Raw genomic sequence first — 27094 nt, forward strand, 5'->3', positions numbered from 1 at the left:
CTCCTGCCAGTAATACCCACATGAGAATCCTGTGCCCAGAGGCAGTTTGGAGGACTAAGAAGTCCACAGTTGCGTCACTGCCTTCCTCTCCTGGGTCCTAAGCCTCTTCTTGGCACCTCCAGAAAAGGTGAAAACAAACGGCTGCCCAGGACACCTATCTAGGGTGGAGGCCTCTTCCCCACTACCCCAGGGGCCAGGCCATGGCCCTGAGGTTTCTTCTGTCTCCCTGCAGAACAGCACCATAACCCACCTTAAATTACAACTCGGTACATACCCACAGAAGCAGCATTTCTCAAAACCTAAGCTACCCTCGGCTTGTATAAAGCACTCTAATTTTTATTTTCTATCCTGTCCTTTTTTTTTTTTTTTCAATGCTTGTCTCAACCCACAAAATTGCTTTTATAACCCATGAGTGAATTGTACCTGCAGTTTGGAAACACTGCCCTGGAAAGGCATCTGCCTGCTCTTCTCCAGCCCCTCTTCCTGGAAGGAACACCGAAATGAGGGCGCCTGTGTCCTGGTGAAGGTCAGTGGTGGGCAGGCCAAGCTGGGCCGCCGGAGCTGCTCGAGGGCACCACTCCGCCCCATAGGCTGTGCCTGCGGGCCGGGGAGTGGGTACTCTGGTGCTCGAGGACCTCCAAGCGAGGTGAACTGCAGAGGGACCCAGGAGGGTGGAAGGATGCTGGCTGGAAGTCGCAGAGGGCCAGGTTCAAATCCTGCCTCTGCTATTTATTGGCTCCCAGACCTTGGATCTGTGAATTAACCTTTGAGCCTCCGACTCCTCCTGCCTAAGCCTGGTATAATAGTCTCTCCCTCGCAGTGTTGCTGTGTGGATTCAGGGTTATTTAATGACCCCAGCAGAGCTCTGGAACATTTGTGGAGCTGGCAGGGCAAGGTGAGGGACAGCCCAACGAAGGCAGGTCCCTGAAGTCCTGGTTAACACGGGTTTCCAAAATTCGAGCCAGCCTGTGGTTTCTCCAGCTCGCCTGAAAGCTGGGGACACTGCATGCACCAGGTAGTCATTCCTGCACACCCCGCGCCCGCCCCACGAACTTGAGGGTCCATAGTTCGCCCCACTTCCTCCCCATCCCTCCAGCCAGCTCCAGCTCATCCTCCCAGTCTGGCTCGGCGCGCAGACTCCACAGCACCTTTCAGCAAGGCCCGGGACCTTGCGATGCACCAGTCGGCTCCTGTCCTCCTCCCCAGTCGTGCGTTCCTCAGGGGCAGGGTGAGCCCAGCAGTGTGTGTGTGTGTGTGTGTGTGTGTGTGCGCGCGCGCGCGCGCGCTGGGGACAGGGGCGTGCAAAACCCCCGTGAGCCCGCCTTCCGTCCACCCTCAGGCTGCAGGCCCCCGCGGCTCTTAACAGCTGGTGTCCTGCTGGACACACCCCGCCTCGCGGAAACGGCCTTGGCATGAAGGCCCTGGCGACCCCCAGGCAGGGCAACGGGCCCTCGCCCCTCTCACCCCCGTCTGCGCGAGACCCCGCGGGAGGACGCAGACAAAGGCTGTTGGCCGCACTGTCTGGCCCCACGCCGCGGGGCGGCCGCGTGGCCGGGAAGGCGCGGCTGGCGGGGAGCCTGCGGGTGCAGAACAAGCGGCCGCCCGCTGCCTGCCAGGGCCCGTAGGGACCGCCCACCCCGCCGGGGAGACTTGGGGGCGGCACCGACGTCGCTGTGAGGTGGCCTGAGGGCGGGACGGGTGTGGGGCGACTGCCGAGGGCACAGTCGCCTCCTGGTCTCAGGGCCCGCGACAGACCCCGGTCCTCCCTCCCGGGATACCGGGTGCCAGCTGCGGAGACCTCTCGCCTCTGCTGCACCCCGCAGCTACAGAGGGGGCCCCCGGGAAAGAGAAGAAAACCAGCGGCCACCCAGGACGACCGTTCTGCAGGTGGCTTCAGAAAGTGCTCCCAAGCCCCAAGGAGATTGCGGTGCCTGAGGCAAAGGTGGTGCCACTTTCTGCTCCGTGTAGTCCCAGGGTCAGGGGCCTTCTGTGAACCACGGTAGGGACATAAGTTAGACACTGGGAAAACCCACACCTTTGCACATGGCTGTTTTGGTTTCTGTGCCTGAGTCACTTGGCCCTTGCTGTAGCTTCCTACTCGTTTTACAAAGCCCTGCTTGTGCTCACCTGTCCGGTTGGCGCCCTTGCCAACCACCTGGCCAACCACGAATCATGGCCCCAGGCTGTCCACAGGCTACACCGGCTGCAGCCCCCCTTGCAACACACCCTGCCTTGGCTCTGTAATATGTGTGTGCCTCCCCCTAGGCTGGGGCCCCTTGAGGCTGCTGGTCTCTCATATCCGGGGGCTCTTGCCTGGCCTAGGCCTGGCTCCTGGTTAATAAGCTCTCAGTAAGAAGGTTCTGATGGCCCAGGCACTAGGGCGCAGGCCAGCACTTTGGTAGGCCGAGGCGGGCGGATCACATGTCAGGAGTTCGAGACCAGCCTGGCCAACACAGTTAAACCCTGTCTCTACTAAAAATACAAAAAATAGCCAGACATAGTGGCAGGTGCCTGTAGTCTCAGCTACTCGGGAGGCTGGGGAAGGAGAATCACTTGAACTCAGGAATCGGAGGTTGCAGTGAGCTGAGATTATGCCATTGCACTCCAGCCTGGGTAACAGAGTGAGACACTAGGTTCTGATGCTCCAGTGTGTGAGTGAGGCAGGGCTGCCCCAGGCCTTCAAGGTCAGCAGCTCTCCAGGCAGGCAGATGCAGGCAATTGGGGAAGGTCAAACAGGAGGCTGGAGAAACCAAAGCCCCCTCCCATCCACACAAGGCAGGGCCTGCACATCAGGCTGCCCCAGGGAAGAGCTGGGATGCCAGCGCCTTTCCTCCTTGGAATTAGGTCACCGTCCAGAGGCCTGGGAGCCTCCGGTGTCCTGTGTGCCTCTTGCCCCTCCCCTAGCAGCAATCCTTTTCTGGCATGGGGAGGCAGCTGCAGTGGGAAAAGGGGCCCCGAGTCAGAGGGGCAGGATTGCATGCCCTGTCAGTGCTGCTGAACTTGGTTCCCCGTCTATGCAAAATGAAGACAATGAGCAGGACACACCTGGCAGGACTATTTAAGGACTAAGTATGTCATCAGCCTGGGAGGTGATATGCCTGAGCCTTTTCCTGTCCTCCCAGCCCCAGCCACCCCCTTCCACCTCCTCCCACCTAGGAAGGCAAGTTGTCCTTGCCATACAGAGAAAAATGGAGCTGTCTTTGGCCCCCAGGAGCTTTTTTCAACATGAGATTTCTCCAGTTTTGTGACCATAGGCCAAGAATTGCAGTATAGGAGGAGCCAGGGTTTCCCCACACTGGAGGTTTCTTGCTGTGGGGTCATTTCTACACTTTGAGGTGTGCCAGTGCCCTCTTCACAGCCTGAAGCCCCAAGCACTTGTTCCTCTGGCCCCTCTGCTCACCTGTCAGAGCTCCCTCATTCCTCCTTCACCCGCCTACCCTATGGGGCTCAGCGCCTCCCTCTCCCCGCATGGGCATCATGAAGACAGGGACCTGGCTCCTGCTGCAAAGGCCCTGGGCAGGGAACATACCCCAAACACTGCACAGGACTGCCTCCCCACCCCCACGACCTTCTCCCTGGGCCACAGGCCTGCTTCAGTGTCCTTGTCCAATGAAAGCTGCCCTGACACTCATTTAAACCCGATTCTGCTGAAGGTTGGGTTTCTTGTTTCCAGGCCTTTTTTTTTTTTAAACCACAGCTGGCACCCTGGCCAGTTCTAAAGCAGCCCTGAACTTCCTATTACACTCCTCAGTTGTGCCCAGCTAGGGTCCCTTGGCTTCTTCTCTCCTGATCATAAACCTTGCCCAGGGCTTTTCTTCTGCCAAAGGACAGTCTGGAGGCTTCTGCATCTACCCTGGCTATCACCCTAACCCGGGGCCTCCCCCACCTTTCCTCTCGCATGCCCACCACCAGCACCCGTGCCTTCCCCCACTCCCCAGTCCTGCCCGTGGCTAGTGAGGGTCAAGTGAGTGTCGAGCCCAGAATTTTGCAACTCAGAGTGAGAGAAGCTTCAGCTTTGCTTTTTAATAAGTTAAGACTCACACATGGCCATCCACTCCCAAAGAGTCCCAGCCCTCCAGGCAGCACTGAGGCCCAGGCAGATGGCCCATCCCCGCTCTCCGCAGCCTCCCTGCTGCCCATCCACCCACATGCCCACCGACAGCACTGCCAGGACGTCTGGGCAGAAAGCATGCAGCTGTGTGACAGCCAGGCACCCGCTGCAGCCCTGTCTCCAAGCTGGACAGAAGAACTAAGATGGAGGCTGCCACAGGCCAGGCTGCAGCAGAGGCAGCGGCTAGGGTGGCGTGGGGCTGGTCTGGCTGGTCCCACTGGCTGGATCCTGGCTACCACAGTAGCATGTCCTGAAATCAGTTTTGTTGTTGTTTTCAACTTTATGTATAAAACAAATTTCCTAGAAATTTTTAATATTCTGGCTACCAGATAACATCTCCCAGATGTTCCCACACCCAGAAGGGGCATAAAACTCCTGTCAGATGACACATTCCAATTTTGGTTTGGCATATATGGTCAATGGCTGTAAGGCTGGTACTCCAGGACACTCTGCCCATTGCTGGATAAAGGGCAAAGGCAGTGAATGGAGTAGGGAGGAACGTGGCTGAAAAAGGGAAGGGTCAAGGCCAATATGGACATGTGCTTTCTTTGGTTCCACAGTGTTGGAGGCTGGGGTAGCCTTTCACCAGGAGTGGGACCCGGAGGTGAGGCCAGCTCTCAGACATCAACCAAAGGACCCACTGCATCTCCCTCCTTCGCCTGCCAACAAAGGTTCAAGTAGATGTTGACACCCCCTCAGACATGGAAGGAGATCCATGTTTTTCTTTTTCTAGTTCTGCACAAATGGCCTTAAACAAAATACGCAAACAGGTTCCTTGCCTCTCCCGAAGGCAGCCCACCACAGAAGCCCTGCCACAGCCCAAGAGGTTAGATGCTGCCAGGATCTGTTTCCGCCACAGAGCAGCTCTGTGCAGCACATTCCTGCCAACCACCCCAAGTGCTTCAGGGCTTCCGAGGCAGTGACAGTGAGGGCAGCGGCACTTCTGGGTCACCGTGGGACAGGTCTCTGCCTCAAGACACGGATTGACAAGCTCTCTGAGTGGGCCAGGAGCTCCTTAATGTGAGCCAAGCCCAGCCCTGCCACCTTGGCCCCATTCATCTCCAGGATCTCGTCGCCCACCCCCAGCAGCCCTGAGTACAGCTTGGCCGTGCTCATGTCAGCCATCTCCTGCACGTAGATCCCTGCAAAGGAAAACGGGAGAATTTCACAATGACACCCAAATCGAAGAAGTGCATCTCTGGAACGCTGACCATGTTGGTGAGGTGCTGTTTGTGTGGCACAGGGAGGAGGTGCTCATAGCGGGCACTTCTCTTCACACATGCACACACACACACACACACATACCCCTTATTATTCCACCTCACAGCCGCAGCTGGCTTTAGACAGTGCGCCTCCTCCACAGTCTAACTTCATTCCACTGTCTCTGCTTGTAAAGTGGAAATGCTCCTAGTGCAAATAACGCGTTAAATTGTTGTTATTTGTTTATACCTGACTGTGAGTGAGCTAATCTTTTTCTGAGATGAGCTTTGCTTGTAGAATAGGAAGGAAATAGTTTTTAAAAATTAGGAACCATACCTCCTCGGTGCCTGGCACTATGATCCAGTTGCTGCCTCACGTCGCCCAGGCCCAGCAGAAAGGCCGGGGTGGTGGGAAGGTATCATCGGAAAAGCAAAAGTGGCTGAGCCACATCCAAGCCTGGTTTGCTGCACTCTATTGCCAAAGAGTGACCCTGGCCTCAGTCTTACTCAGATATGGTTCCTCAATTGGGATGGGAAAACATCTGAGCAAAAAAACCCAGGAAAAATAAAAATTCTAGCCACATATTTCAAAGCTCCGGCGGCTCCCTCTCCTCTTCTGCACATGTCCCCTCCTCCCCACCCCAAAGAGGCCCTGCCTGGGTCTAGAAGGTGCCAAGAGTCAGCCTGGAGGAACCAGCTTCTCTGTTTCTTTCCCAAGCTCCAGCTCTCAGGGAGCCCCCTGTCAGTGGGGCAGGCCCTGTGGGGCTTGGGCTGGCTGGGCTGGCTCCCTCTGGCATCTCTGGGAAGCGTCCAGCTGAGGAGGCCCCCCTCGCCCCCATCCCCCCCACCGGCCTCAGCTGTGGCTGGAAACCTTTCAAATTCCCCTCCAGCTGCTCCTACCTGGGAGAAAGTAAGTGAGGTGCTGGCTCTTCCAGGGCAGGCTGGAGCCCCTGATGCCCATGCTCCGTGCTGGGTGGACACAGGGGCTGAGACACAGGCTGAGTTTGCTGGAGGACTGCAGGACACACCCCTGGCATGGGCATCAGCACTGGCGGAATTCAGGCTGCTCAGTGCAGCCTTTGGCACCCTCGCTGTTCCAAGCCCAGCTCGGCTCACTCTGCATTTCAAACATGAGGCCACTGCCCACGAGTTACTGTCTCCACTTCCTTTTCCTCCAATCGGGTTCCTAGCAGGGGCCCGAAGGGGCATCAGGTCTGCTCCTCAATCTCTGGCTTGAAACTAGTCACCACATCTTGGACTAGTGGGAAGTCCTCTCTCGGGTCCCCCCAGCCTCTGGCCCTGACAGAAGTCAGGCATTTTAAAGCCTGCCTCTGAAATGCGGCTTTGAAAGAGCACTGATCTTCACCGAGGCACCTGAAAGTCTGTGGCTCTGAATTTAGCAAATCCAATCTTTGCACACATTCCCCACCCCCGGTCGGAGGTATAGAATCCCTTTTGTTGCTTCTTGGCCAAGCCGAGCCTTTTCGGCGGGGCTGTCTTCCCTGACGGTACGTCTGCCATCCTGACTGTACAAGGCGTTTTCCCTCAACCCTGTCTTTTACCTCCTCTAGCTGGACTGCTTGCCCTCCCTGTCTACGGGTTGGTGGCACGGGGAGAGGGCAGGTAAGAAGGGGCCCCTGGGGCAAACCCAGAGACGTGTCTGATGTGCTGTGGGAGTTGCAGGTGGGGACTAATGATAAACCCTGAAAGAATGCAGCCAGAGCTAGGCCAGACACTGACGTCACTCCTGCCATTTTGGGGAGACTCGTGTAGATTTCGCGACTGAAATTCGTGACACAAATATGACAGCCTGCTGTCGTAGGCATTTATTGTCTGCTGGAAATGGCCTTTGTTGAGGATGTGTCATCTCTATGTTGTATCCAATTAGAAGCAGAAGGCAAAGCCCGCTGTTCTCACAGACTCATGTAGAGTCAGATGTGAAAGCCAGCAAGTTACTACCAGCATCCTGCCGGTTCAGCGCAGGGCACAAGCCAGCCGTCTTCACAGCCCCTCGGAGCCTGGAAGAAGTGACCCTCTGCTGTTGGAGGATGGCCTGGGGAACGGAGGCCCCAGCACTCGCCAGGCTTCATGTGCGTGGGGACCCCTGTGTGCCATCCAGTGACCCATGATGGCAGCAGGACCAGGGAATGCTTGGGCAGAACAGGGAGCTGGCACCAACTCAGGCAAGGGTGCCGGGGACCGTGGGTCACTAGAGACCCCTGCCCATCAGAGCTCCCAGACGGGTGACGGGGAGGGGCTCCCACTGCCTACAAGGGAGCCAAAAGGGACTCTGGGGGATGGTGGGGGGCAGAGTACAATGCCCTGTTGTGTGTGCACTCACATCGACAGGGGAACGCAGATCACACTGGTCCCTGTCTGGGGTTTTCTTCCCCAGACCACCTCTTTCTGAAGGGGAGGGAAGAAAAATGCTAGGCCCTTTCCTGTGTGCCTTATCAAATGCTCCTTATGACTCTTCTAGGTAGGTTTTGTCATCCTCATTTCACAGATTAGGGAACTGAGGCTCAGCAGGGATGTCGCCCGCTCTAGGTCACACAGCCAGCAGAGGTGCCGGAGCACAAACATGCTGGGTTGTCTGCCTCCGCCTTCACACACCTGTCCGGGGGCCTGTCCTGCTCGCCTAACGGGAGAGGAGGCTACGGGAAGGCCTGTGAGGAAGGACGTTTTATCCTCCTGAGGTCCAGAGTGGGCAGAAACCTGTCCTCTCTTCCTCTTACACACATGTCCAGCTCATCAGCAGAGTCAAATCAACCAGAATCCAACCTTCTCCCCTCTCCCCATTTCCACAGCCATTCCCAGCCCAAGTACTACCATCTCTGTCCCGGACTGCTGAAATAGCTTCAACACAGGGCTCCCTGGCTCCACCTGTGTCCCTCTGGGGTCTATTCGCATAGACATTAGAGAGCCTCAGTGCTCGCTCCGAGCCCTCTAGTGGCTCCCATCTCATTCGGCATGAAAGCCAAAGCCCCTTACAGTGGCACAACCCCATCTTTCCAAACTGCTCCTCCCAACCCCTTGCCTGCTCTGCGGTGTCCAACCTGACCTCCTCACAGTTCTCACAGGCCAGGCTCACCCCTCCACGAGGGCTCTGCACTTGCTGTTCAATCTGCCGGAATGCTCTTCCCCAGACACCCGCAGGGCCCCTCCTTTGCCCCATCCACGGCCCTGCTCAAGTGTCATCTTCTCAGAAAAGCCTCCCCACACTCCTGTCTATACCAGCATCTGCCACACCTGCTTTATCTGTATGTTTCTCAGAACTTCCTTTTCACCATCTGACATACGTAGCACATTATACATAACAAGAGTACACATTTTATAGATACCATCTAACTGCTCACTGGGTAGTATATTCATGAGGACAGGGATTTGGTCTGTTCCACTTACTGCTGTATCCCCCGTATCTATGACACATAGTAGGTGCTTAGTATATATTTGCTGAAACAATTGATGGAACAGACATGGGAACTCATGCTGCAGTCTGCAAATGTGGCGGCAGCAGACTTTTTTCCAGGCTAAACAGCATGGACCTAGGAGATCAAAGCATAGGACTCAACCCCCCATTGGCAGAGCCCAGCTGCAGCAGGCTTCCGTGCGCGTCTTTCTGTATCTGTCTCTCCCTTTCTCTCTTCCTCCCTCCCCTCCTCTCCTTGCCCACCCTCGCATACCTGTCTTCCCTGCTCCTCTGGGGAATGTCTTTCTTTTATGGGCCCTTGCCCTGAGATGCATTCTGGACCACAGACCTTGGGTGTGGGCCTTGGCAAGTCACGTTGCCCTGAAAGACTCATGGATGGGGCGGAACTGAGAACTGGCCAGAGTGCAGAATGATGTCCAGGACTCCTCCCTGCCCTTGCCTGCGTTGAATTGAGACCCAGAGCACACCCCAGCCAGAAGCCTGCAGCCAGGATTCATCTGAACATAATCCTCAGGCATAGGCCTGAGGGAGGGACGGGATGCAGAGACAGACAGGCACGCTCCACCTGCCCAGACATACTCCACAGCCGGAGGAAAGGAACCGTTTCAACGCAGCCACATCAAAGGGACTGCTGAGAACCGGCAGGCACAGACAGTTTCCCTCTGGCTCTCCTCTGCTAAGATGGCCTTCAAAATTCTAATTTCTTTCTTTTTTTTTTTCCTTTGAGACAAAGTTTTGCTCTTGTTGCCCAGGCTGGAGTACAATGGCGCAATCTTGGCTCACTGCAACCTCCACCTCCTGGGTTCGAGCAATTCTCCTGCCTCAGCCTCCTGAGTAGCTGGGATTACAGGCATGCACCACCAGGCCCAGCTAATTTTGTATTTTTAGTAGACATGGGGTTTCACCATGTGGGCCGGACTGGTCTCGAACTCCTAACCTCAGGTGATCCGGGCGCCTCAGCCTCCCAAAGTGCTGGGATTACAGGCGTGAGCCACCGCGCCTGCCTAAGATTCTAATTTCAAGATATCATCAGACAGCAGGGGGACAGTGGAGTCAAACCTGCCAACTCTACCCCCTCCCGTACACTCCCCACCAACGCCCTCTGAGCTGCAGCTGCCCAGGGCAAAGGCTCTGCAGGTGCAGACTCCTAGACAGCCCTGGACAATTCAGAAAGAGCCCCTGAGGGGAGAAGCCTAGTCCTGTGGTCAGGGGCTTTCTGAATTCCCAGAGCTCCACGGCTCAGCCAAGGACCAGAAAAGCCTCTGACACAGCCAGAAGGCCCTGCCGTGGTTTGCTGAGGCTGCCCCGGCTATGGGGCTGAGGAAGGGGAGAGGGCATACCTGAGTCTGGGCGCCCATTCCCAGAGGCCACGCAGAAGCCGAAAGTGCCCCCCGGGGAGCGCTGCAGCTGCAGCTGGCTCGTGCCGTCCGGGAACACCTCCACCAGGCGGCCCACGGTGCGAGCCAGGCTGGGAGCACCCACGTCCTCCACGCTGAGGGCACGCTGTGGTGAAGCCTTGGCTGGCCTGCGAGGGAACCAGAGACACAGTGAGGGCAAAAAGCGTCAGGCACTGGGCACAACTCTTCCCTAGCTTACAGATGACTGATGCCTCATGGACATCCAACACCAGAGTCTGGCATTGGAGGCTGGGGTTCTGCTGACCTCAACCAGCAAAGAGAACCTGCTAGGGCCAAAACTGGTGCGTTTCCACGGCTGTGCAAGGCCCCCCAGAGCCTGCTGTGGAACTAGAAACCCCACCCTCCCAAAGCAGTGGTTTCAAATTTGGGGGGGTACAGAGACCTTTGTAAGAATCTGACAAAAGGTATAAGTTTATGTCACATTTCCAGGAGCTAACATACACCCCGAAGTGCATCCATGCCCCAGGAAAGAGCAGCCAGCCTACAGGGCCTCGTCAGACAGGACGGGATGTTTCCAAGCAGGTCATGCGTCCTGGGCCTTTCTGGGGGTCTCTGTCTCCACACGTTTATTTGGATCTTTAGCTGGGCTAAGAAAGCTGTCTAAACTTTCTGATTTCAAGATGTCACTGGACAGCAGAGGGACAGTGGACTCAAACCGGCCAACTCTACCCTCTCCGGCAACCCCAGGCCTTCTCAGAGCCCAGTGCACCGAGGGTCGGGGCAGGACACTGAGGTGCTGAGACTCCTGCGGCAGCCTTGTCTCCACACATCAGATGTTCTGGGTGGAGGCCTTGCTTTCCCTTCAGCGGACCCTGCTCAGAGCCATGATGCTGAGGCCGGAAGGAGTCAAGCTTTTGGCTCCACTGGTCACTCTCTGAGTTTATCCTCCAAATCATGGGTGCTCCTCTTACCTGCCAGCCGCACTGTGGTCCCCTGGCCCCGCTACCAGGTAGAGGCGGGACCGCTCCCCCTTGCCGCTCAGCAGAGAATGGAGGTTCTGAAAAGAGGCAGCTTTCCGACGCTGGTGGGAGGGTGACACCTGATGAGAAAGGGACAATATTGTAGGTGAGAAAAGCCACCTGGGAGGTGCTGACAGAGGACTTGGCCCCCACCATGAATGTGAGGGCCCTGTAAGAAAGTGACAGCACAAGCTTTTATCATTGCTTCCAAGAATTCAACAGGAACCACCATGACTTACTCAAGGAGATGGGTCTACATAGACCATCTGAGGAGTCAAGGGATTTTTTGTTTTGTTTTTTAGCTGCAATAACAACTTCAGTGCTATACTAATTACCTCATTGATTAAGGAAATCTAACTACTCATTAAGGAAGAAATGAAAGTAAGTTTATTACAGAGTAACAAATACCACTTTAGAGTTAAAATTCGAAATATTATTTTATGATTCTTTAGTATGTCTTTTGTGATTGCTTTCATTCAAAAATTTAAATTGAACACTGTACTTTCAAACATTGTGGATCAAAAGATAGACAAGAAATCCTTCAAGGAGTTCACAAAACGATGGGGGCAGGGCTGAGCACAGGTAAGTTAAAAGGTTTCAGTGCACTTTAAAAGGAGATAGTGTGTGCCGTGTGTGGTGACTCACACCTGTAATCCCAGCACTTTAGGAGGCTGAGGTGGGCAGATCACCTGAGGTCAGGAGTTCAAGACCAGCCTGGCCAACATGGTGAAACCCTGTCTCTACTAAAATTACAAAAATTAGCCGGGCCTGGTGGCAGGTGCCTGTAATCCCAGCTACTCAGGAGGCTGAGGCAGGAGAATCACTTGAACCCGGAGGCGAAGGTTGCAGTGAGCCGAGATCGTGCCATTGCACTCCAACCTGAGTGACAGAATGAGACCCTGTCTCAAAAAAAAAAAAAAAAAAAAGGATCTACTACCATTCAATCCTACAATTCACTACTGGGTGTCTACCAAAGGAAAGAAGTCATTATAAGAGAAAGGTTAGTTCCATATCTTTGCGATTGTCAATTGTGCTGCTGTGATATGGAACCAACCTGAGTGCCCATCAACTAACAAGTGGATAAAGAAAATGGGGTATATATATGGCTGGGCGCAGTGGCTCATGCCTTTAATCCCAGGACTTTGGGAGACCAAGGCAGGTGGATTACATGAGGTCAGGAGTTTTAGACTAGCTTGGCCAACATGGTAAAACCCCCTCTCTACTAAAAATACAAAAATTAGCTGGGTGTGGTGAGCTATGCCTGTACTCTCAGCTACTCAGGAGGCTGAGGCAGGAAAATTGCTTGAACCTAGGAGGTCGAGGTTGCAGTGAGCAGACATCGTGCCACTGCACTCCAGCCTGGGTGACAGAGTGAGACTCCATCTTAAAAAAAAAACAAACAAAAACCCAAAAAACTAAACCTCCCAGCAAACACACTCTTGGCAGCAGCACACACCAATACCAAGTATTTTACCCTGAGGAATGTCACAAATACTGTGGCGGGGAGACAGATTCTTCCTTTATCTGCCATGTTATTGAAAATTTCTGTCTTTTTTCAGTTCTTGAAAATGTATTTCTGCTGTTCATCCTCCCTGCTCTGCCTCCCTTTCTTGCACCCAGATTTACTGTCATCAGGACTTCTTATCTCTGTCCATTCAGCTCAGATTGCCTATGAACCTCTCCATGACACCGACGGGGGTGGTGTTTCCTTTGGGGGGTTTACAGAGATAGAAGTCCTGATGACAGTAAATCTGGGTGCCACGGCTCAGACATGCTTTGGATAAATCTAACTTCATGAGAACAGCGAGTTCCTGGAGCACAAGTCACTGCTGCTGATTTTGCCAGCTTCAATCTCTGCCGCTGTTTCTTTGCCTTCCATTCATTCAACCGGCAAATATTTGTTGAGCACTGACCATGTGCCTAGGACGGTCTTTGGTGGAAGACAGTCAATGGGACCTTCATTCAGTCTGCATCCTCTTCTCACCTGCAGCCTGGGAAATGAAAGGCGCCAGCAACGCAAACCACTCTCACCTGCTTCACTCTCCCTAGGAGAGTGGGGAGGGAATTAGGAGAAACAGACCACCTGGAGCTCCCTGGAACAGAAGGGGTGTCCAGCGGGTGCTGCTCCTGGTTGCAGAGTGTGGAGTGCTTGGGGAGGGAGAGCCTGAGCGAGCTGCCCTGCACTTCCCACCCACTCACTACTCGGTGTGTATTGTGCGTACCGCACTAGCTTCCCTAGAAAGTACCAGAATGTGAAGATCAAGCGGTGTTCCCTCAAATAACTCACACTCCAGTGAGGGCTGAGAGACAAAACCCAACTAAACATGATGCAGGGAGTGCCACAAAGGAGGGAGGCACAGTAGCAACAGGAGCAGGGGGCAGAGGCCCAGTTCGGCCTGAGGCAGGGTTGGGAGTGGCTCCCTGAGGGGCACGTGCCTGCAGTAAGGATGGATGAGTGGGCAGGTGGCATTCGGGGAAGGCAGGAGAAAGAGCCCAGCTGAGGGTTCAGAGTCAGCGTGCGATCTGCCGACAGAACTGCAAGCCATCAGCTGCAACCGGGGTCAAGTGTGTTAAAAGAAGAACGACGAGGGATGAAAGCAGACAGATCCCAAAAACTCTGGTCATGCTGAGTGGTCTGAACTTTATCTTGAAGGCAATAAGGGACCAATGATAGCTGTTCGGTGAGGGGGTGGCGTGGCCAGATTTGCATATCAGAAAGGACCACTCTGGAAGCCACATGCAGGACCATGGCAGGGAGGCCAGTCAAGGGGCTGCTGAGAGAATCCACGTGGGAAGTGATCTGTGCCTGGGCTCAGAGTCACTATGGCCATGGAGAAGGTTCCAGAACCATCAGGCTGTCAACTCTCTGGGGCTTGGCTGAGGTGGCAAAGTTGAGGGAGAGGGAGGAACCTAGAGTGACCCCAGGCCTGGGCAGCTGGCAGGGTCATCTCAGCAGTGTGAGATGCTGCCGACCCACCCTTTGTCTAGGGGAATCCAAGTCTCATGGATCAACCGTGGGGATGCCAGCAGCTTCCCTCTCCCTACTGTGGGCTCCTTGAGAGGCATCCTCAGCACCTCCTCCCTCCATTCACCTTTCATTCTGATGGTGGCTGCACCACTGCTGGCTTCACTCCCTGGGCTGGGGCCCCTGGACTCACCGGGTGCAGGGATTGTAACGACGGGGACCTGGAGTGTGACGCCAGGCCAGGCACGGCAGGCTGCAGCTGCTCCACACTGTAGCTGCGGGACTTGCCCAGCTTGGGCCGGGAACTCTGGCCGAGGGCTGAGAAGAGCTTTTTCAGCCCCAAGGTGGAGGCGATGCTGCTGCTCCTTTTCTTGTTCTGGTCCAAAGGGGCAGCCAAGGGGGAGCCAGGTCCTGTGTCAGCCCCTGCTGATGCTCTGAAACACAAGGGTGGAGGTGAGGGGGCAGGGGAGGGCCGGGAGGGTGGCCAGGCAAACTGTACCCTGGGGCCATCTCGAGGGCCGCAGATGGGCCAGCACCAATGTCTCTGGCACGTTTGGGGCCAGGAACTGACAACCAGGCGTAGAAAGAAAGGTCAAGTGGAAGCCGGATGTGGTGGCTCCTGTCTGTGGTCCCAGCTACTTGGGAGATGGAGGCAGGAGGATCACTTGAGCCTGGAGGTCGAGGCTGCAGTGAGCTGTGATCACGCCACTGCACTCAACCTGGGCGACACAGTGAGACTCCCCCGAAAAAAAGAAAGAAAGAGAAAAGGAAGAAAGAGAAAGGAAGGAAGGAAGGGAGGGAGGGAGGAAGGGAGGGAGGCAGGAAGGAGGGAGGGAGAGAGAGAGAGAAAAGGAAAAGAGAAAAGAAAAGAAAAAAGAAAAGAAAAGGAAAGGAAAAGAAAAGAAAGACTGCCAGATACTCTGCTTGGGTTGCTTTTGGGGACAATAGCTCAGGCAAGCCGCCTGCCATAACACTCAGCTAAGGGTCCACCCAATCATTCATTCAGTATATATATTTTTTATTTTTTGAGACGGAGTCTTGCTCTGCTGCCCAGGCTGGAATGCAATGGCACCATCTTGGCTCACTGCAACCTCTGCCTCCCAGGTCCAAGCTATTCTCCCACCTCAGCCTCGCGAGTAGCTGGGATTGCAGACGCACACCACCACGCCCGGCTACTTTTTGTATTTTTAGTAGAGACAGGGCTTCACTATGTTGACGAGGTTGGTCTCGAACTCCTGACCTCAAGTGATCCACCTGCCTCATCCTCCCAATGTGCTGGGATTACAGGCATGAGCCACTGTGCATGGCCCATTCATTCAACATTTCTTAACAGCCTACTATGTGCCAGCCTCTTCTAGGCCCTGGGGTGTGTGTATGCAAGACAAACAAGGTGCCTACTCTCAGGAGCTTATGAACAACAGACCAGGAAAACCAAGGAGACCCGTCCCATGTGGGTGAAGCAGAGGGTGACCAGGCGCTTCTTTAAAATGGAGTGGTGGGGAAGGTCTCTCTGAGAAGAGGAGCTTTAAACTGAGAGCTGAGTGGCAAGAAGCAGCCAGGGCTGCCACGCCTGGAGGTGAGTAGTCCAGGTGCGGGGAATAGCTGGTGCCGCCGCCCTGGGGCAGGAAGAGCTCTGCGTGTTTAAGAACAGAAAGGGGCCAGGCCATGAGGCTTGGGTGTAGGTGATGAGAAAAGGGCAAGAGGCAGGACAAGATGAGGTCAGACAGGCAGGCAAGGCGAATTCCACAAAGCAGGACCAGCCATAGCCAGGGTGTGAAGTCTACTCCAAGTGCAGGGAAAAACCATTGCATTCAGGGTTTTCAGTAGGAGAAGGACACCATTTAATCCAAGTTTTAAAAAGCGACCCTTGACTATTGTGTGGGAAGGAAATATAGGGGCAAGGGTGAAGGCAGAGAGCAGGTAGGGGCTACTAGAGTTGTATAGCAAAGAAGCCATGAGTTCAGGCCAGGAAAAGTGGTGGGAGGCAGGGGGTTCTGGAGCTGGCAATGACTGGCAGAAGGCTGCGGTGGGAGAGAAGGAAGAGGAAGTAGTCCAGGACTCCTGGATTCGGGCTTGTGCGCTGTGCAGACAGACAGTGACGTGTTTGCAGGGAAGGGGACACGGGGGAAGCAGTTGTTGAGCTTTCTCTTTGAGGGGCCCATCAGACCCCCTAATGGAGATGTCCAGGAGAAACTGAGCATGCAGCTCTGAAGTTCTGGAAAGCAGATGGCGCTAGGAATGGAGAGTTGGCTCTGGTGCCTCTTCAGGCCTAGAGCTGCCTGCAGCCACCAGGCATAGTGTGTCACAGGGAAGAAAAGGCCCTGGCCAGAGCTCCGGGCTCACCAAGGCTTTGAGGCAAGTTGAGGAGGTCCCAAAGGGCCAGGACTCAGCCCCCACCCCCACCACCCCACCCCACCACCCTGCACCGGCCCCCCCCGCTGCCCCCCGAGCTGAAGGAGAGAAGGGAAATGTGACTGCTGGGCTCCCTTTCCTCAACATCTGGTTACTTTCAAGCATCCAAGCAGAGCAGAAGCAGAAGCAAGCCCATCCTGGGCCCCTCCCCAGGGCTGGGGCTCTGCTAGCTTTGCCCCAGGAACCAGCACAGTGTCTGCAGCTAGAGGCCGTTCAATGGATGCTTCATGAATGAATGATCAGGTACATCAGACTAAACGACATTGGGAGAGGAGTGAGAGGGCTGCCAGGCTTGTTCACAGTCTAGGGAGCCTCTGAGGACTAGGAGCAGTGAGGTGGGTCATGCCACCACTCCAGGGGGTCTCTCCCCTCCCAGAGCCCCCATTTCCACCTCCTTCTGCAGTCTGGCTCTTTCTCCTGTCACTCACCTTGACAGCACATGTCCTCCAGATCCCGACCCTGTCCTCTGCAGGCTTCCCTCTGATTCCTGGCTGGACTCTGGCTCCTCTGAGGACAGGGAGAGGGTGATGCCCGTGGAGTTGATGGTGGCAACATCTGCTGAGCCGGGAAAGCCCTGGGGTCCTCCTGAAACAAGCACAACATCCCACCTGAGTCATACCAGCTCATCCCACAGGTCCTGTGGGGGAAAGGGACATTCCCAACAGGGGGAGGGTGAGAAGAAGCTGGAGAGGCAGAGCCCAAAGACAGCAGTGGAGAGACCTGGGAAGCAGCAAGGGAAGGTGGGGTGGCCTCTTAGATGACCAGGGCTGAGGACCCCTCGTGAGTGTCCTCGAGGCTGGAAACTATTTGAGGACAGGGACTGAGTCTTGTCGACTGCTGTAAGCTCATCACCCAGCACAGCATCTAGTCCACAGTAGATGATCACTGTTTGTTAAGTGAAAGGGTTGACTGTGATAAGCCATGTCCCTTCCATATCAAGGGACATAGTGGGAGCAGGGGAAAATTTTATATTCCTGGGACAAAACCCACAATCTTGTCAGCTGTGATTTCTAAGAGCTTTAAAATAGCCATCATTTCTGGAGATCTATTATGTGCTAGGTAACAAGTGGAATCCTCTCCAGAGATGAGTTCACAGGGCCCTAGGAGATGGTGCCATCATCGTCCTCACTTTACAGAGGAGGATGCTGGCAGGCTAAGGGGTTGAGGGAGTCACTCAGGGCCTCACTCGCTCTGCTTCAAGCTCCGAGGTAAACGCTTGGGCTGCCCAGAGAGGTCAGCAGGTCTCAGAAGGGAAGCCCTGCAGGAAGTGGTTAGGGGCAAGCCCACAGCCTGCCTAGAGCCCACCAGAGAAGGAAACCGCCACTCAGCACAGGGTGGGAGGGACCCCAGGGGGAGGGGGTTGCCTCAAGGTTTGTGTAAGCAAGGGAGGGAGAGGGACCAAGTCTGTGTGTCCCCATGCAGTGGAGGGGACTTTGCATCCACATCCTCAATAAGGTCTGTCATCTCTCTGCCCTTTCTCCCTCCACTCTGTTGCCAAGCCCTGGGTCCCTCGAGCCATCCCAGCCCCAAGACTGTCAGAGCCGTGGGCACGTGTGGAGTGAGCCTGTTATCTCTGCCTAAAAGTGAACAGCAGCGTTGGTCACCTGGGATCACAACACTAGGGATCAGGGCCTGAGCCCACCACCCCCCAGGATTCTCCCACAATATGAGGACCCCTTCCAAAGACAAAGTGGTGAGACCCACACCCTTCAGCAGCCTTGCCTGCTGAAACCTACTGCTCCACCAACAGGCCCAGGGGCCAGGGAGGGTCTGGTACCAGAAAGCACACGCCTTTGGTCACAGGACCCTCCGGACAGCGTGTCTGCCTGGCCACAGAAAGCCTCAAGAGCAGGACTCCTGCTCAAGTATTCACATGTGCATTCCCCACAGTGCCTAGTACAGTGCCTGGCACGTAACAGGTGCTCTGCCAATACTGAAGGAATGAATGAGTGAATGAAATGAAATGAAATGAAATGATGATGCTGAAGGGGCAGGGTCTCAGCCATGTGATTAGTGGGCATCTATTGTTCCAAACAAATAGTAAATCCTGGAACTGCTGCCTCTTCCTGCACTGTTGGGAGTAAATCCCTTAAAGCCCAGGCCTCTAGCAGCCATGCAGCTTGGAGCTTGGATCTTGGAACCTCAGGGTTCCCAACAGGAAGAGGATGTCTCCACCACCTTCCCCATGGCTCTGCCTCCCCCAGGAGGGAGTTGCTTAGTCTGCCTCCAGGCTGGTGGTCAATCCTGCATCTGGCCTCTGCCAGCACCCCTGACACCTCAGAGCGGCTCCAAGGAGCTGCCAAGGTGGTGTGTGATGCTGCCATCTGACTATTGAGATAAAAGGGAATGACTCTGAAGGCCTGGGTGTCACAGGTCGGGTCTGGGCCTCTGCTCCAGAACCACACCAGGCCTGGGCTGGGCAGGAACCAACGGCAGCCCCTTACCATCTCTGCTGTTCTCCAGGGGCGGCTCCGGCTCCCGGCTGCAGGGGCCCCTCTCCACCCTACCCTCGTGGACGGCTCCCCCGTAGGGCTCCTGCAGCCCCCGAGGTGCGCTGTTGTTGCAGTTGTTGGTGGACAGGGCCAGGAGTGGGTGCCTGACCTGAGGGCAGCTGGGCTGGGTCTGTGATGGGGGCAGCTCACAGGTCCTGAGAATCGTGCTTCTTGAAGGAGGCTGGGGGATACGCACAGGTTCTCCCTGGTCACCCGGCCTGCACGATCCAGCCAGGGCTGCCTTCCTGTGAGACGCCGGCGAGGTGGCCTTCCTTGAAGGGGGAGGGGTTGGCGCCCAGCCTTCAGGACAAAAGGAAACTGTTGGCTGCCGGGCTTGGCGCAGGGCAGAAGGCTCTGCATGGCTCTGTTGCAGGGAGGAAGGAGAGACAATTTCCAGGGACTGGTCGCTTTCTATAACCTGGGCCTGGCCTGGCCCCAGTGATTCAGGCGTCCTGGGGGAGGTGGTGACGTAGGCTGTCCTGCATGGAGTCCGGGAATCCAAAAGGTGAGCCTGGTGACTTCCCAGCCGTGGTCCAGGCTGCCACTGGGGTCCCAGGGGCACCTGCTTCAACTCCAGGTCAGGAGGCTTAGGGACAGCATCTTCTCTCAAAAATAGAGTTCCCCCAGGCCTGTGTCCTCTGCCCTCCTTCACCTCATTTTCCACCTCCATATCATCAGCCCTAGGCAGGTGTTGCTGGGCCTGAAGGCCCCAAGGCAGCTCCACCTCAGCCTTCTTGGACCACCTGTGGCCTCGAGGCCTGGAGCCCCGCAGTCGCAGTCGCGGGCTGCTGCCTCGGGTCCGCCTACATGCCCCGCCAGCCTGAGTGGTCCCCGCCTCCTCACTGTCCGTCCTGCAGCTGTCAGAGTTGTCTGTGCTGTCCAGGGCAGAATCCACCTCCGCAGGGCACAGGGTGTCTCCGATGTGTGTTTCCCGGATCCATTCCATGCGGAGCCCGGGCTCTGCAGGAAGGAGCCGGAGTGGGGAGCTCAGGCGACCCAGCACCCTCTCCATCCCACGGGCAGCCTGGAGCTCCTGGAGGGTCCTGGGGTCGGGGGACGCCTTCCCCTGGGCGGGGCGCGGGTTGTCGATGCAGCTGCCACAGGCCTGGCACCTCCTCTCGCTGCCCCGTGCCGGCGGCGCCGGGGGTCCTCCGCGATCCAGGCTGCCCACAAGCGGGTGGAACGCCCCCTGCCCCGCGTCCCGGAGCCGGGGGGCCCCGTTGATGTAGTGCGCGAGGTCGGGCTTGGAGCGCAGGGGGCCTTGGTCCGCGGCCTGCAGCACGGTGCTCAGCACTTGGCGCTGGCGCTGCTGCAGCCGCTCCAGGTGGCGGAACTCGGCTTCGCGGGCCGACTCATCCTCAAAACGCACATGCGACGGCGAGGGGCCCCGCCTCGGCCTCTGCCCGCCGCTGGACTCTCCGCTGGAGGAATCGCTCGTGTGCCCGTTCTGGAGGTTGTCTATGCAGGCAAGGGTCGTTCTGGGGTCCCGGGCTGGGCTTCTGTGGCCATCTCTGATGAAGCGACAGGAGGAGAGAGGTCAAGGGCAGAAACATGGGGAGGTATGAACACCCATCGGCCCTACCCCTTCACCCTGGGCTACAGTCTCCCACCGTGCTCTGTGGCAACCGCAACCCACAAGGTTACTCCAAAGCGGATTTCTGGGGCGTCTGGGCAAACCAGAGTAGCTTGCAAGCCCATCCTGTTCCTAACACAGCGCTAAACAAAACCACGGCCACCTTCCCTGCTTTTGGCTTTGCCTCTCTTGCATGGCTCAGCCTGAGTTAAGATGAAACACTATTGAATGGGAATATGCTGAAGTCCTTACATGTGTGTGTTGGGGAGTTGGGGGCAGGGGCGGTGTCTGTGTGTGTGTGTGTCTGTTAAGGAGAGGAAGTGAGCCTGACCACCATGTATTTTTGGTAGTGATTGTGGAAATATGTATTTGCTATAATGCTGTCACGGGAACAGGATATTTTAAGTCTCCACTTAAAGGAGAGGCTGTGTGAGAACTGAAGTCAGAGATTTTTTTTTTGGCAGGATCTCTCTATGATGCCCAGGCTGGAGTGCAGTGACATGATCTTGGCTCACTATAGCCTCGACCTCTGGGGCTCAAGTGATCCTCCCATCTCAGCTTCCCAAGTAGCTGGGACCACAGGTGTGCTTCACCATATCTGGCTTATTTTGGTTATTTTTTGTACAGATGAGGTCTCACTATGTTGGCCAGGCTGGCCTCAAACTCCTGGGCACAAGTGATCCTCCCACCTCAGCCTCCCAAAGTTCTGGGATTACAGGTATGCACTACTGTACCCGGCCTAAAGTCAGGGTTTCTAAGCAATTGCTCCTGAAGTTTCCATGTAGGGTTCCACATCACCTTGCTTACGCAAAATTCAGACAAGGCAACGGTGATGTTTCTCCTTGGCTCCTGAGTCTTGACTGTTCCAACCCCACTCCAGGCACTGCCCCTCCCCAGCCCTCACACATACTTTTGTCCTGCTTTTTTGGGGGATGGCACTGCTGTGCTGGGGAGTCTGCCCACCTGTCATCCACTCTGGCTCTGGGAGACACTGTGGCGAATAGTCAAGTCCTGCTCAGTTCTGGAAGGCACCTATACACATCTCACACCACGGCCTCATGGAGCCAGGTAACCGGAGTTTCAGGCCACTATGAAAATGGACCCAGGACCATAGGCCATTTTCTATCAGAAGGCACCCAAGTAAGAACCATAGTTCTCCCTTCCTTTTCCTGGCAGTGGCCTCCCCACCAATCCACTGCTAAGTGTTGGGATTCCATTTCTTGTTTCTTGCATTTATCACTTCTTTATCACTCACACTGGACCCCTGCCGTGGCCTCTTATCCAGCCTCTCCACTGCCTCCTGTCTGTAGATCCAACTGAAGCACAGCCTTTATTTTATCACACCAACCCAGAAGAGGCCACAGGGTCAAGTGCATACACTTTGGAGGGAAAATGCAGGCCCCCCACATTTCTTCCTGCTTCCTCTTACGCTCCTGGGCCTTCAGGGCCTCCAGGCCTCCTTCCCTGACCTCATGCAACCCTCCTGCCTCATTTCCTGGATCTTTCTTCTTAGCCTACTAGCATTTGACTTCTATTTATTAGATGCTGAATGCTCACTGGAATGCAAAAGGCAATGGGCAACTGGGGCTCCACACCTGTGCCTACCCCTGACTCGTCATTTCCCCCCATAAGCACTGCTCCAGGACGAAACTTTTTTTTAAAGAAGAACTCCTGCTGGGCAGGCGCAGTGGCTCACGCCTGTGATCCTAGCACTTCGAAGGCCGAGGTGGGCAGATTGCTTGAGCTCAGGAGTTCAAGACCAGCCTGGGCAACACGATGAAACCCTGTCTCTACTAAAAATAGAAAAAATTAGCCGGGCGTGGTGATGCGTGCCTATAGTCCCAGCTACTTGGGAGGCTGAGGCATGAGAATTGCTTGAACCCAGGAGGCAGAGGTTGCAGTGAGCCAAGATCGTGCCGCTACACTCCATCGTGGGCAACAGAGCAAGACCCTGTCTCAAAACAAAACAAAACAAAACAGAAAAACACACAAACTCCTGCTAAGCAAGTAGATCTGCCTGCTTTGAGATTTCAGCAGATCCTGTGCTTAAAAAGGGTGCTCTGGGGAACACTGAAGAGGTGTTGGTCAGCCTGTTTGCTGGAACTCACATTCAGCCATGGCTACTCATTCATCAGGCACAACAGCCGCTATGCTGAGGACCCACAATATGGACAGGGGCCCAGGACAATGTTGTAATTTCTTTTAAAATCAGAAGAAAATAAACTTTTGGGTCAAATACAACATTTTAATATAGAATGACGTATTTACCTTTCAACCAGCATGGTCATGAAATATATATTTTTTAATGTTTTTGTATGGAACAAGAGGCCCATGAAGGCAAAAGTGCCAGGGCCCCCAAAAGTCACAACACAGCCCTGCTTTCAGAGGGGCCTTTGTAGCCAAGATATGTGGGCTAGTGAGCAGGACGCCCGCTGCTGAAGACGGTGCAGGATCTCACTGCTCATCTCAATACCGCCGTGGGGAGGCCCCGCTGAGATTAATAACTGTGGTGGTGATGATTTTCTGTTGGGGATTGTAAAGCGCTGGGACTCTGAGCCCCAGAGAGCCCACGCAAGGATTCTGGGCCCTATCCGCACTTGTATCTAGGTCAGCTGTGGGGTCCCTGTTCATGTGGCGCTCACAGTCAGCTCTTCAGAAGCACGCTTCCCTCCCCATAGCCCCCGAAAGGAAGACTCCATCCAGAGAAACAGCCTCCCTCACCCCTACCCCAGAAACAGGAGGTTCCCTGCTGAGCAGATGCTTTACCCCCACTGCACAGAAAGGATCCCTTCCCAGCCCGGCCGACCCAATGCAGGGAAAGGCCCACGGGGAGATTCTGCACACAGTTTCACACAACGAACCCTCCACAGGTCCCAAGAGCTAGTGCCCTGTCTGCTGGCAGGACGTGGGCTGTAATTTCTAGGGAGGAAAAGAGCCCAGCTTTAAAGGCAGTGCGGTCCTAATCTAACAAAGGAGCCCAGGTCCCATGAGCCACATTAGTGGTCTTAACTTTCACACACAGGATGGTGAGCAATCCTGGAATTCACTGCAGAGGCAGATATTTTTGTTCTAAAAAGAGAAATTAAGGAGCGCTTAATCACATAAGGTGCTTTCAACCCAATTATTCAAACCCAGAAGCCCCCACCAGCAGTGTCAGCAACAGTGTGTAAAGGCAGGATGAGGATTTTGGAGACAAGTGCAGGACGAATGAGGCAGCTAAGCGGTGAGCAAATCCCATGCCTGCCAAGTTCTCAAGGTGACGCTGCACAGAGGCCCCAGCAGTCACTCCTGTAGGGGAGGATCCCACCACAGTCCTGGAGACATATGGCTTCACAGGGACCCCTTTCCAGAGTCCCTCTTTCCATAGCATTGCTTCCCTAACCATACAGTCAATGTGATGTATGCAAGCTCTGCAGTCTCAACACAGCCACTCTCTCTGACCTGGGACAGTACCACTTACAGTGTCACCACCCAGCCCTGCCTCTTGCTGACATGTCCTGTCCTCCTGCCAACAGAAACACCAATCTAGGCATGTCTAGCCCCTATACGGCAAGATCTTGTGCTTCCAGGAGCTGCTCCATTTCTGTATTAATTTATTTCCAGAAAAATGCAGCTGCTGCTACCTCTTCACCTCCTGGAATCCCTGTCTGTTCAGGCTTGCCCCAGCTGCCTCTAGCCAGACCTAGGGTAAAGAAGGCCCTCTGAGACAGCTCTGCCTGCCCCTCCTCTTCCATCACCTTTCACCAAGCGGCTCTTTAGAAGTGATGCATCTGGGCTAGGGATGGGGCCTCCTGCATCTAACTGAGACCTGGGGCCTGTGTGCCATTGCCATGTTAACTCAGCACGGCCCTCCAGGGTGATCTGACGGAGCGTAACCTTTAGAAGCATCTGCAGCAAGCCATCTGGCGTTGATTTTTCAGCTATACCCTCTGAGGATTCGCCAGCGCTGCCAAGTCATAGTAATTCTTTTCTGGACACGGCAGCTGCTAAAGTGGGTCACCTTGCAATTCTATAGCATTTCTATGGCCTGGAGACAGCCCGCAAAAGGGAGCCTACTTTAAAGTTAGTTATTGGGGTTGTTCTGAGCTGTTAAAGTGATCTGAGGAAGAAGTGTCCAAGAGGACCTTTACACAATGCAATCTGTTTTGTAGATAGTCTTGACTATTTTGAGGCTATCCGACCTAACCTAAATGCCTCTACAAAGCACAACAGGAGAGTTGCTTGGAAGTCTAAGGTTTCTCACCATATGTATGTGAAGAAGAAGAATAGTTAGGATGCCCTGAAGAAGCCATACTCTTCTTTTCTTTTCTTTTCTTTTCTTTTCTTTTCTTTTCTTTTCTTTTCTTTTCTTTTCTTTTCTTTCTTTTTTGAGACAGAGTCTTGCTCTGTCGCCCACACTAGAGTGCAGTGGTGTGATCTCGGCTCACTGCAACCTCTGCCTCCCAGGTTCAAATGATTCTCCTGCCTCAGCCTCCCGAGTAGCTGGGACTACAGGAGCCCACCATCACGCCCAGCTAATTTTTTGTACTTTTAGTAGAGACAGGGTTTCACTGCGTTAGCCAGGATGATCTCAATCTCCTGACCTTGTGATCTGCCCACCTTGGCCTCCCAAAGTGGTGGGATTACAGGCGTGAGCCACTGTGCCCGGCCAACCATGCCCATTCCTAATGAGTACCCTCCATCTAGAGAGAGAGGCAAGGCCCAAAATGTGGAAATACAAGGACAGTCTGTTTGGCACCCCTTGCCAGGATTTAGGGTCTTCTGAGCCTCTCTTCTAAGGGTCACAACGACCTCTGCTCATGAAGGAGTCATCTCAGTGATTCCATAAAGGTCCTTAGCCTTTAATGAGCAGTTCGGCACCCTCCATCAAAGAGCAGGTGGTCCAGTTCCACCAAGATCCCTGCTCCCTAAGAACGCCTGCTCCCTCCAGTGCCACGTGGTGATTCAAACAGGCAGATGCAGCATGTCCACCATGCCAGTGAAGCCACAGACTTTGCTAGCTGCAGAAGTGATCCTGCTTGGGCCTGGTGAGACCTGGCATAGCCTGGCAGCCTCATCTCAGGCCCAGGTGCATAACTGGAAGACAGCCCTATGTGGTGGTGAAGTCCACGTGTAAGTGATTCTTCAAGGTGTACCATAGGCAGGAAGATGGGGATGCAGCGTGTTGCTCAGGGGGCAGTCACGTGTGTGATGTGCTGGTCTGAATATCCTTAACCTTGTTGTTTTCCTACCTCTTCACTCCTGACAAGCTCACCCTTGCCATGGCTGTAGCATTATGAAATCAGGGATGACGTCCAAATCTTCAGTTCTGATCTCCCCTCCTCTAAAGATCCTGTATCCAACTGCCTGGTGCTCATTTCCAGTGGATGTTCTGGGAGCACCTCTCCCTCCAATGCCTGACCCTGCACTGAGGCCTCGCCCCCACCAAACACACAGACACCGAGTCAGAACCCTGGGCTCATTCCAGATTCCTCCCTTCTCACACTGCCCACACCCCTGCAACTAAATGAGAAGTGGTTAGAGCTCACAGTTTTTGCATGGCGGGTGCTGTTCTAAACTTCACGTGTGTTAGCTCACATCGCTCCACAGTGACCCTGTAAGACAGGCACTATTACAATTCCCATTTCGTGGGTGAGGAAACTGAGGCACAGAGACTTCCGCAGAGGCACCCAGCTAAGGGCCAGAACCAGAAGTCAAGCCCGCGTGGTCTGGCTCTAGGTACTGCGCTCCTTTGTCGCCTCATTAAGCCTGCTTGCTTCTGGTGCTTGAGGTCTGTGTGAGGTCTCCAGACTCTCCTCTCTGTACCGCTCAGCATGGCCATGGCAGCATCCTCCTCAGCGCACCAGTCTCCCAGATTCAACACATCTCGGCAGCTAGAAAGGCATCACTGAGGTGTGATCGTGCTGCCCCCTGCCCAGAGTCCTCCAGCGGCTCCCAGATATTGCAGCAGACATCCAGTTGTCCAGCTGTTCTGCAGGCCTGGAGGCCTCCATGACCTGGCCCTAATGAGCCCTCCAGCCTTCACGCCACAGCCTGCACATCCTTACCCTCTAGCCTGGCTGAATTCCTGAGCACAGCACTTCTGCTCAGTTTCCATTACCAGGACGCTTACCCTTGCCTCTCTCATCTACCCAGTGCGTATCTACACCTCCATCAAGCCTCAGCTGAGAAGTCACCTTCTCTCAAGAGCCTCACCTGTCCTTTCCAGGTGGAGTTAACAGTTTCCAGCTCAGCACACACATTTTTCCTCTCTTACACCACAGTCCACAGAATTGAATATCTCTTTGCCTCTCTCCCTGGAGACTGTGACCTCCATCCCCCCAGGGATCCAGATCATGTTTCATTCATCTTTGTATCTTAGTGCCTGACTGCAGGCCCTCAGGAAAGGTGTGTTGACTGACTAAATGATCAAAGCAAGAGCCTTATATGGAAAACACACACACGCACAAGGAGTGAGCAGCGGCATTTGGCTAGATCCTACTTCTTCCCACTGCTGACTCTTCCCTGCTATGGCCCTCCCAGGCTAGCCTGGCCC

The 27094-nt window shown here is 54.9% G+C and overlaps 1 protein-coding gene and 1 long non-coding RNA gene across 4 annotated transcripts in view; one reads left to right on the forward strand and one right to left on the reverse strand.

The window, feature by feature from the left end:
• The first annotated feature begins 533 nt into the window (after positions 1-533).
• LOC119619632 (uncharacterized) lies at positions 534-4906 on the forward strand. The gene is made up of 2 exons (XR_012091248.1): positions 534-1228; positions 4672-4906. It is a non-coding gene; the product is annotated as an uncharacterized lncRNA (long non-coding RNA).
• Positions 4004-27094, reverse strand: part of KIAA1614 (KIAA1614 ortholog) — a 39171-nt gene continuing 16080 nt past the window's right edge. For 2 of the 3 annotated variants that reach the window (XM_037985860.2, XM_073011720.1), the window contains exons 5-10: positions 18939-20497; positions 16923-17079; positions 14276-14516; positions 11070-11197; positions 10081-10265; positions 4004-5253 (exon numbers count right to left, since the gene is read on the reverse strand). In XM_037985860.2, coding sequence (XP_037841788.2) covers positions 5060-5253; positions 10081-10265; positions 11070-11197; positions 14276-14516; positions 16923-17079; positions 18939-20497 — 2464 coding nt within the window. In that variant the 3' untranslated portion in view covers positions 4004-5059. Of the gene's footprint in view, positions 5254-10080; positions 10266-11069; positions 11198-13030; positions 13109-14275; positions 14517-16922; positions 17080-18938; positions 20498-27094 lie in introns of those variants that run through there. The other variant, XM_073011719.1, reaches the window with a different exon arrangement.

This window comes from Chlorocebus sabaeus, chromosome 25 (genome assembly GCF_047675955.1).
Source record: "Chlorocebus sabaeus isolate Y175 chromosome 25, mChlSab1.0.hap1, whole genome shotgun sequence".
Lineage (NCBI taxonomy): Eukaryota > Metazoa > Chordata > Mammalia > Primates > Cercopithecidae > Chlorocebus > Chlorocebus sabaeus.